The following is an 11,427-nucleotide window of genomic DNA, read 5'->3' as shown; positions in this document are numbered from 1 at the left end:
CAGGCTGGTTTTGAACTCCTGAGCTCAAACAATCCGCCTGCCTCGGCCTCCCAGAGAGCTAGGATTACAGGCGTGAGCCACCGCGCCCGGCCTAAAGCTTTAAAATTTTTTTGAACATAGATTGAGTGTCCTCAGGATCTAAATAACATAATTCAAGCCAACTTCCATTGACATTATAATTAACATAATGGGAACAGCAGTACCCTCTTTCCTCACATGTACAAAGAAGCTTAAACGGATTGTAAATCAACCAGTTCCAAGCTTTGAAGAAGATAATTTCCTAGAGTATATTTCATCATAATTCACAATTTTTTAAAGCATGTGTGTAAATGTTTAATGACTATATAGACTCTAAACTGTATACTCACTCTTTCATGATACTTTTGGTTCTTTTCCCTGAGTTTCTTTATTTGAAACATGAATCGCTCCACTGCATTTTCCTTTATTTGACAGCTGAGAATAAACAAAGATGTGTTACAATTATTTATCTTAGGAAAAATTACTAAGACAAAATTTAAAAATTAAACTAAATTATTCGAATTTAAGTAAATGATTAAATATATTATAAAAACCCATTTAGGGATAAGAACTTTCCTAAATGATTTTGTATTTCTGAATCTATTTTACTCACTGAAATATATATTGGAGAGATAACTTCAAGGTATTTTGTTTTGTTTTGAAAAAAATCAATTCCTATTCATATTTTATAGTTGTAATTTTTATACTTTCTAGTTGTTTATAAATAATTCAGCTCAAAGGAAATCCAGGAGAGGGCGCACAGAAAACATGCTTTCTAGAATTCTAAAAGCATTCAGATAAAAATGACAAACAAAATGAAGACTTTATACGGGCAAGCACACCTTCTTGCAGATGTATTACTATTTCTCTGCATGAGTGGAGCAGGCAAATTAACGTCAAGTATGTGGTCTCCATTAGTTGAGCCTGAGTCTTTGGATGGGCTTGTTAATAGACTGACTCCCTGCCTGCTGCCAAGAGCCTTTCTTGGTGATAACTGAGCACGCAATGATCTGGCTGGAGACCACATCCAGCCCAAACCCGAGATATTGCATGGGACATACATACACTAAAAAAATTATTTGTTGTTTATTTGAAATTCAAATTTAGTGGGGCATCCTGTGTTTCTATTTGCTACATCTGAAACCCCACACTTAAGCCCACCAACCTTCCCCTCAGAGCATGTAAGAGCAACTGGCCTAGGGCTTTGTCTCTTGTTCATTTTGCAGTGAGTAGTTTAGGGTGGTCTAAGTGGCATTGGCAGGCCTGGGGAAATTCCGAGAAGCTTAAATGTTTTGGTGGCTTCATTGGCCCCCTTGTGGAGCTCATGGTAGTTGCAGGTCTAACTTAGCGGCTCACAAGGTAGATTGACCAGGAAGCAGATGAAGCTTCGCTTTCGAACTACACGCTGTTAGCCCCTGTGTGGAATTCAAACTTCACTGTGCTCTAAATACTTTTTCCTTTCCATATCTCCCCCATCTACTCATTTCCCTAATATCCCAAGTGTCATATTAAATGCTGAAGCAAGTGGGATGATAAACCAACATATATCAAAGTTGTTTGAAAAGGATATAGCACTATTCCAAAGCACAGTGATATTAACTTGTTAGTAATATAATGTGTCACCTTTCCCCTTTCCTCTCTATGTTATTAAAATGTTAGTAATGTGTCACCTTTGCCCCTCCATGAAATTTGGTTGAAAATTCTGGAAAGGAAAATGAATAAATTTGAGTTCCAAAAAATTATACTTTTATCTTTTTATTTTAACCCATAACCATACCCACACCTATTTATATCTATATCTGTACTCATTGTAGAAAACTGGGGAAAAAACAAGTATAAAGGAGAAAATAAAACCACTATTACTTAGAGATGATCACTTTAGATAATATTATAGGTTTAGCATTGAACATATCAGCTCTTCACAACCAACCCTAGAGGTTCACAACCTTATGTTCTTGGGATAGAGTTCCTATATCCATGAAACTACCTGATCAAAGGGCAGGACTGCTTTACTACTAATGTTTTCAGAATATTTGAACAATTTATATTCCCCGGCAGGTAAGAAAGTGCCTGTTTCATGGTAAGCATTTCATCACGGAGTATTAGTATTTTAAAACATGTATTTCCTACATCAATAGGCAAAAATAATATTTTTTTGTTTTCATCAGTGTGATCTTGTTCTCAGACAACATCCAACAATATTTACCCAACACCACCACCACCACCACAATATTTACTCAACAAAGAAACTCTGAGCTCATACTATATACTAGGCTGTGCTAGGTACTAGAGATACAAAGAGGAATCAAATACGGTCTTCAAGGAGTTCACAGTTTGTTAAGGCAGAGCCAAGCAGAAATGACCCTCCATATTTTTCCCTCACCTTAAATATCTAACTGCCTTATCTGTATAAAAACACGACTCCCCAAACCACCCACCCAAACAAACTTGACTTTAAAAAAACTCTATATTTTTTACCCAAAACCATATCCACACCTACTTTTATATCTATATCCGTACTTATTGTAGAACACGTGGGGAAGAACAAGTATAAAGGACAAAATTAAAACCATTTTTACTCAGAAATGATCATTTTATGGATTTAATATTGGCAGTATCAGCTCTTCACAAATAACCATAGAAATTCGTGACCTTATCTTCTTGGGATAAATTTGAAAAAAAGTTCAGTTGCTCAAAAGCCATTAATCAACTACCTACTATGTCTTCACTGCTTTGTTAGGAGCTGAGATAGCATAAGAGAAATTTAAGATGCTGCCAGGGACTCCTGGACAATCCTTCCTCAGATGGTGAGAGGGGATGTATTGTATTTGTAACGTGGCAAAAGTTCTGTCACCTAGCAACACATGGAATAAGTAAATTGTCACTAGCAAAGCATGATATAGTAAGACTTTGGCTGCTCCAGTCCGTGAGACTATTTATTTAGTTTTAACAAATAAAAAAGAACAAAGGCATGAGATGTTCAGTTTGTATCTTTTACTAGATCATGAGAATTTTTAAATGTTTGCCTCTTTGTAAACTTTTGTTAAAGAGAAAAAGGTTGGCCTCTGGTTGACCCAAAAGAGAGAGTGAAACAGCTGTAACTGGATGTCATCACTGTAAACCATGAGAGCCAATTAGAGACCAGGTTATTAATATATTTACAGAGCTTGACTTTTTGTCCACCTCTTCTGAGAGAAGATGAGGGAAGATTTCAGTTATGTTCAGAAATAAGTGTGAAAAGTATCTGGTTATTACTTCATATTATCTCAAGTAGAAAATAAAAGGAAACTTTTAAAAGCCCCTTCCAATGGATGTTTCTTAGTGTTCTGACCCTTTCACTCACTGCCTCTAAAAAGAACATGGGAATACATTTGGAGTTTCTCAAGGAGGAGATGGATTCTCCCTGAATGTTGTTAAAAATAATGTGTTAAACAAAGACCTAGTCACTAGCACCATGGGAGCCCCATTTTCAACCTTGTACCTACCCCAACCCCACCAATAAATGGCTTCCCATTCCCCAATCCCAAGTGTCTGCTTGATCTGACCCTTTCCTAAATCACCAGTGTCTGCTCTTGCCCCTCTCTCTCACTCTGCCTTCTCTCAGTTCCTGGACTGAAAAGCTCTTTCCCACTCCAGTGTCTTTTCCATAAGCCATTCTCCCTCCCCTCCATGTCTCCATAACACTGGCTCCTCTTCCAGGGATCAGCTCAAACACGGCTTCCTCAAGCTGCCCTTAACCCCTCTGACTAGGTCAAGTCCTTTCCTGCTGTTAAATAGCACCCTACACTTTTCTTTCATAGCAGCTTCATTATAGCTATGCAATTTTTTTTAAAGCTCAAATTAGTTATTTAGTGTCTGCTTCCCATGCTTCATCAGGGCAGAGACCACGTGGTCCTGTTCACCGCTATACTCCAGCACCTGGCACTTGCCTTGTACTTGGTAAACACACAAGTACTTGTTGAATGAGTGCATGGATGAAGTACATTTCAGTCTTATGTGGGAAAAGACTAATATTTGTCCATTCATTCCCTAAAAATTACACATTAAAACACCTACATTGTGCCAAAAACTGAGGTTCACAAGCTCTTAAGGGACTTACTATCTATTAGTTGGAATAAAACATAAATAAGTGTCACCTCTAGTTCCCCAGCTTCTGGGAGGGAGACATTATGAAACATTCTTATTATTAAAAATAATTCTCTCTAAATCACTTGGATTTGATCTGTAGCCACTTAGGAATAATGCAAGTTGGAATGTCTAAGAAATGAGAAGTTAAATAAAGGGAAATTTCCTCTTCTGTTCTTCTATCATGTACACTAACCATTCTATGTTGTGTTTTAAGAGGTGAGCCAGCAAGCTATTAGGTACATAGGGGAGAGTGGCCAATAATACAATGGAGGGAGCCCAAACCACATTAATGAATGCTGCTATTTGGACTATGTTATATTCAAAGTTCCAGAAACCTTTAAATGTATGTACGTAGCACAAGTGTGCCATTACGCCTCCATTCTACCTCTATTCTTTCTGCAGTTCTTGGGTGCATCATTTGCATTTGGCGTTACATGAGTCTTAACAATGATTGCCATTTATATTTGGCAACTTTTAGATTTTGGAATACAAACTTACTGATAGTCTAGAAGTGCTTCGCTGGTAGGCAATTTGACTTCTTTTGCTGGCCCATCATGCATATCCTTTTTATTTACTTTCCCTGAGCTTTCCATTGTGCTAGGTAGCTATTAAGAAATATACCTGTTTAGAAAAGAGATATAGGAAAAGTGAATAAATTCCATCTTTGCCCCTCTACTTGTGTTTACTCTAGAGAAAGCACCGCTAGGAATTAATTTAAAACTGGCTTTTCTATCTTGACTTCTTCCATGTCCCCAAATCTAACATCAACCACAATGCTGGAACATCATTAATCAATTAAATTGTTGAAACTGGTGAATCCCATGTTTCACCCAGGTACAACATTCCCCACACCCAAAACTTTCTAAGAGACTCACTCTTTTGTATTATCCATCTACATCTGTTGCCGCTATCGAGATCCTTTAAGGGCAAAGGATTGAAGTTTTTCAATCATTTTATTTCCCCACAGTGTTGGCAGAGTGTACTGCACATAGCAGAAGCTCAATAACTATTAATTTTTTAAAAATTAAAACGAAACACGGGGAGGGGGGAGGGGGAGGAGGGGACGGGCATATGCACAAACAATGAGTGTGATGCGCACCTCCGGGGGAAGGGACACACTTGAAGCTCGGACTTGGGGGGGAGGGAGCGTAAGGGCATCATACGTAACCTAATCATCTGTACCCCCATAACATGCTGAAAAAAAAAAATTAAAATGAAACAAAACCACAATTTTGTATGAGTACCAAGAAGCTAGGATCCAGAAGAATTAGAACTAGAACCAAAAGAATTAGGCTTGGCCAGGGTTGTGAGGAAGAGCAAATAAAAGCACACATTGAAGTATTTACTTAAACAGTTGAGATTTACAAATGCAAATAATAATGTATTATTAACAGTAACTGTTCATCAGCTATTAATTGCTTTTATACCCAATAATAAAAAATCATCAAGAATAATATTTTTTAGAGGGAAAATCAAGGCCCACTGTTCATGGAAGTTTATAGTAAGCAGGAATACTTCATAGATTTGGTTTGGGTACTAAAGTACGCTTTTCATATTATTGTCCTCCTTAACAGATTTTTATCTTTTAATTTCTACTAATCTCAAAAGATACGTGCCTAGCCTTCATGAATGTATCAGTAGTTTGGTGTAATAGAAAGGCACACAATTTTTGTAATTATTTGTTTAAATAGCTGGAAACTCTCATGAGAGTGGGGATGATGTAATTCTTGTGCATTACTCTATTTCCCCACCTAGCACGATAGACATAAAATAAACCCTTGTCAAATGAATACATAAGCAGATGCATGAATGAATCAGGCAGATGTGTTTTAACCCTAGATCCACCACCTATTATCTGTGTGACTTTGAGTAGGTTACCTAATTTTTTTTGAAGTTCAGTTTCATCATCTATAAATTGAGAATGATAATCTTACTCTAAGAGCTATTGTAAGGATTAAATACGCTAATATTTAAAGCACCTTGCATAGTGTCTGACATACAGAAAGAGCTTAATATATATTATACCCCTTCCTCTTTCTGTTCAGCTGTAGCACCAGATCTTGCTTCTTCAAATTATAGGTAACTATAAGGCAGAAATGTCTGCCTGCTGCCAAGTACAATGATATGTGGAAAGACTAATCTATGAGGTTTGCTACTGTCAACGTTCATCATTGATTTGGATCACTGAATTGGCAACCTACATAAATCTTCATAGATCATTTAGATTCATAGAGGAAAAACTTGCTGAAATAAACTTTTTCTCTGCCCACAAGCTGCTCACGCACCCATACCTCCAACGAGGCTGTCTTTGTGTCTGAGACTCTTCTTTCTAGCCAACCATGTACATCTCTATATGCTAACAAATTCGAGCATACATGAATGCAAATATACAACAATACTTTCCAACTGAAAAGCACACAGGTGACACAACAAAAAGATTTAATACTTTAAAACAGGGTAATATATTAAGTAGTGTCTTCTCAAACATGAAAGTGTTGAGGATAATTCAGTAAGCTCCATACCAAAATGTGTCATTATTATACCACCACAGTTCAAAGAAAATTATCATCTAGGAAAAAATTGCTCTCTTTTGTTTCAGATGCAGAGTTGAATTTCTATATTATTTTCTATTATTTTAGAATTAGAATTTTTAACTTGACTGTTACACAAAAAGATAGCATGCTGACAAATGTTTCATTTTAAACCAATTTAATAATGCTTTTTACTGTAAATATTTTATTTAACAGTTAAAACAAATGTCAACATTAATCTCTTTCTTCCTGAGTCATACGGAAGAGATCAGGTTTATAGTTTCCACCTGTGGTACCCATCTGGCACTGGAGGAAAAATGACCTCATCTTGCTAAATTACCTCAGTTACCTGGCTCTTATGTTTTTAACTCTGTTACTAATGTATAATTAGTTACCTAACTGCAGCTCATGGCAAAGGATTTTAATAAAATATGAGTGAAAATGTGGATCCATTAAAGCCCAAATGATTTATGCATAAACTATATTATGATTCATTGTTTCACATACTTTTAAGAAAATTAGTAAACCAGTTGGTTTGCCTGCTTAATAGTCGCATTTGTGCAATGAGCTAATGACAATACCCCACAATGTACTTTTGCATTTTATAATGTCCTACGAACAATAGGGACTTTCATAAACATATACAAAGATTTACAGTCCCTGACCATCCAGAAGATTTCTATCTCAGTAAAGTGTGAGAGTCCTAGAAAAATACTCACAAAGTAAATGCAATGATCTTCCAGGAAGGTTATATTTAGACTAACTCCTGACAAACAAACATCTAATCTGTTTGTCAGTAACTGCAAACATCTATTCAGTGCCTGCTCTGTGCATGGCACTTTACCTGGCCCTTGGTTATAAAATATAGAAGAGGCAAGACCCCTACTCAGACTGATAGGAAGAAAGAAGCATACTGCAGCAGAACTTTAGAAAAAGAATGAGCAGATTTAAAAGACTTTAGCCAAATCGTGCAGGTAATGCCAGGGAGATCTTCATCCAGCATGTGACTTCTGTTTTGTGCCCATGTGTATTTTTCCTCTCTCAACCGTGTTCCACACTCTGAAACACACCATGGAGTAAGGGCAGGTGGGCAGCCTGGCTTTGAAAGACTCAGGTCTCCAGCCTTTCCAGAGTCTACTCCATTATCATGTTCTGTCAGAAAATGTTTCAATAAATATTCCCCGAATGCTTCTCAGTGAAAACAAGTCCATTTAGTAAAAATGGACATATAACAATCACCTTCTTCAAATGTGCTGTTATCCCACAATGCTTTGACTCTGCAAAATCGCCCACACGACACAGAGTAGTCCCCTCCTGTGCAGTCTCAGGATCCTGGCTCAATATCTAGAAAGCTCACAATGATTCTTTTGGTGACTTTTTGAAGTCATGAATATCTAGAAGCCTCCTAATGACCCCTGTCTTAATTTTGTGGCGGCTGGGAGGGATGCCAGTTCTGCCCTAATAACTTTCAGGACATATGAAATGCATCCTGAGGTTTGTTAGCTGTTTTGTAAAATACAGATTAAAACTGAAGATATTTACTTAATAGCATTAGTAAGATTCTGAATAAGATTTCACGAGAGGATGACAGCAGGATCGAGTTAAAAGATCTCTACACGGGTGCTGGGAGTCTTGAAGTCCAGTCCTGGCTCAGCCATTAACTAACTAGAAACTCAGCCATTGACCACACAGTTTTGAACTGCAGTTCCCAAATTATATTGAATTCTTACCTATAAACTGTAAGGCTAATAATAGTGGTAATAATAATAATAATGGAATACTTCCAAAAGCCTTGTTAAAGCGCAATCTAACTTAAAAAGCACATAACTCACTATAGTGTTAATTGCAAGGCTGAATCGATAAGGAAAACCCCTATCTATTACTTGGTGCATCAGCCACCTGAGACCCCCACCCCTCACGGAAGACCCGCATCAGCATAATACTAACCTATTACCTGACCCATCAACTAATCTATTACCTGGCACATCAACATAATACTAACCTATTACCTGACACATCAACTAACCTGTCTTAGCCACCGAGACCCGCCCCCTCGGACCACCCCAACTTAATAAAAGTGGGAAAAATCGGGTAGACGGGGCTCAGAATTTGGTGGTGAGACCCCTCTGAGCCCGCCGGTGAATAAACTCCGATTCTCTGACTCTCTGTGTGCTGCTCGGTTTGTCCTCCGGACCACCGCTGTAACACTTGCTGTAACGGAAGTATGTACATATTCAAAAACATTCATGGCACTCATCTTAAACAAAATATAATTCCTTTCATGATGAATAACAGCTAACTACTTCAACAAACCCTCAACTTTGTGAATTCAAAAATAGATATCATATCCTTTAATAGTCAACTCTAAATTTATCTTCTAAGCAGCATCTTCTGCTTGTCCTAACTAGCGATAAATAACCTCTTTGTGGTCCCATAGCAATTCTTTAAAAAAAAAAAGTTTTATGTTATGCCTTGTAATATCTATTTGTGTCCATTTAATTTACCTCTGAAGATTGTAAGCTCCTTAGGAGCTAGCTAGAATTTTATCCCTCTTAATTGAGCCTAGAACCTTTCAAATGAAGCTTATAAAACTTTCCCATTTAACAAAATAAGTCAGGAGTGATGAAAATACCATTCAACAGAGGATCAAGAGACCCAAGCTCTATCTCAGTTACAAATAGCTGTGAGACCTTGGCTTCTCCAGGCTTCAATTAACAGATCCAGATGCTCTCATTTCTTTTCATTGTTATCTTGCATCAGCAAAATCTCTGTGTTAAAGCTACTCTTTTAAGTGACAGTTTGCAACAAGTTATAAGTATTGCTAACTATATTTCTGCAAATGCAACACGGCATTGTCAGTTTCATAACACGCTAAGGTTGAATGATGACGTATTCGGTGTGGATTTGCCATATCATTCTAAAGTATGTTGGCTATCACAGGGACAGGTGTTAGCCAAAATTTTATCTCTGCAAGAACGGATAGATTTTATGAAGAACATAATCAGCAATGTGAATTATTGAAAGAAGATTTCTATCGGGATGCAGCATTTCTGTGTGATAGCATGTCAAATCAAAATGACTTGAATATTTCTTTGCAAGGTAAAACTAAGTCTATATATGATATGTGGCAAAAAACCAAGCATTTTGAAAAAAGCTATATTTTTTCAAAAACTTCTTCAAAAGAAAATTTCGGATGAACATTTTCCCCAGTTAGCAAAGGTCATTGATGAGCAGAGCCGAATGATATAAGTGAATCATTTGAAGAACACGTAGCTGTTATAGACATATTAACTGGAGAATACAATGAAAGGCATTGACTTTGAGAATCATGACATCACACTCAAATTAGCATTTCAGCCTCACCTAGTTGATATCACCAAGCCATCTAAAGAACTACAGATGGAATTCATTGAGCTCTCAGTAGATGACATTTCAAAGTCATTGTTTGAAGCTAAGAAAGGTCCAGTTGAAATATGGAAAAATGCAGTAGAATATTCATGCCTTCGGCAACATGCCCGAAAAATGCTTTCTTGCTTTTCAAACACTTACTGCTGAGAATCTACATTCTCCTACCTAACCTAAATCAAGACGCCCTTAAGGTCACAAATGACTGATACCCACCTAGAGGATCAACTGAAACTGCGGACCTCCAGGCTGCAACCAAATATTCAAATGCTTTCCAACCAAAAGCAGATACAACAAAGTCATTAAAAGGTTAGTTAAGTTTAAAATTAACAAATAGTTTTCATTTTTTTTGAAATTATTAAGTACATAGTAGTTAGATTTTTACAAAATAATGTACATTTTTAAGTATATCTAACTGAAGTTCCTTGAATGCGGCCTTATTTGATTACAGCTAAATTAATGCAGCCTCCCAACATGAAAAGGTTCCCAACCCTGCACTAAGAGAAGCAAGACTGAGTCTAGTCTTAGCTCCTTCACTGAGTTTTATAACCTCTGACAAATCTCTGAACCTCTCCAACCCTCAGTTTCCTCCTCCATCTGCCCTATCTCCTGTCAAGCTTATTAACGAGTCTCCAGATGCTTTGGGAAAGCCATCAAATGATAAACGCCCCATACGAATGGAAGGATTAGATTAAGGAGCATCTACTGTGTGCTAGGGACTGTGTGGAGGCACCGTGACAATTACAAACCTGAATCAAATTCAGATCCTGCCCTCTGGAGGGCAAGTAACCAACGTATCCAGGGATTCCACTGCAAAGTGGAAAGGTTACTAATCTAATCGGACCAAAAAGGCCTGCCTCCTTCTGTTTCCTGGGTGGAGAAGAGAGGCGGGCTTATGAGAACCCTTCCCAGCGGCCCCTAACGGCCCAAGAGTGGTGCCGCCTCGTGAGGGAGACCAGGAGGGCGCGACCCCAGGCCCATCTTGGAGCGGAGCAAACCACGGGTTCGTGAAGATGGGCCTCTGCGGGCTGAGAAGGGGATGCTCATAAAGCCTTCAGCGTCAGACTGGAAGGAGTCGGGGGCGGGAAAGGAGGCCTTCTAGTCTTCCGACTTGCCCTCGAAGGCTTCCAGGCGCAGATAAACAGCGTGGGCGGTCAGCTAGCTAGCATTCTTCTCTCGCCTGCCCACCCGTTCCACACAACCCCCCTGCCGCCGCCGCGCCCAGGGTTTCCATGGCGACTGACATCCTCCCCCCAAGCCCCGCCCCAGCTCAGCCGCGAGTGCCGGGCCGAGCGCGCCACCTGGTGGCGGTGCGGGGAAGAGTCCGGTCGAGGGTCGGAACAGT

At 38.5% G+C, this 11,427-nt stretch overlaps 1 protein-coding gene across 1 annotated transcript in view; it reads right to left on the bottom strand.

Annotated features, from left to right (window-relative positions):
* The window catches only part of CCDC83 (coiled-coil domain containing 83), a 53,109-nt gene extending 42,095 nt beyond the window's left edge, over positions 1–11,014 (bottom strand). Inside the window, exons 1-3 of the mRNA XM_012641788.1 lie at positions 10,832–11,014; positions 4,645–4,767; positions 369–453 (exon numbers count right to left, since the gene is read on the bottom strand). Of these exons, the coding sequence (XP_012497242.1) occupies positions 369–453; positions 4,645–4,739 (180 nt within the window). The 5' untranslated portion in view covers positions 4,740–4,767; positions 10,832–11,014. The remainder of the gene's footprint in view (positions 1–368; positions 454–4,644; positions 4,768–10,831) is intronic.
* Positions 11,015–11,427: the final 413 nt, after the last annotated feature.

This window comes from Propithecus coquereli, unplaced genomic scaffold (genome assembly GCF_000956105.1).
Source record: "Propithecus coquereli isolate 6110/MARCELLA unplaced genomic scaffold, Pcoq_1.0 Scaffold170, whole genome shotgun sequence".
Lineage (NCBI taxonomy): Eukaryota > Metazoa > Chordata > Mammalia > Primates > Indriidae > Propithecus > Propithecus coquereli.
This window is presented reverse-complemented; position numbering and strand designations above follow the sequence as displayed.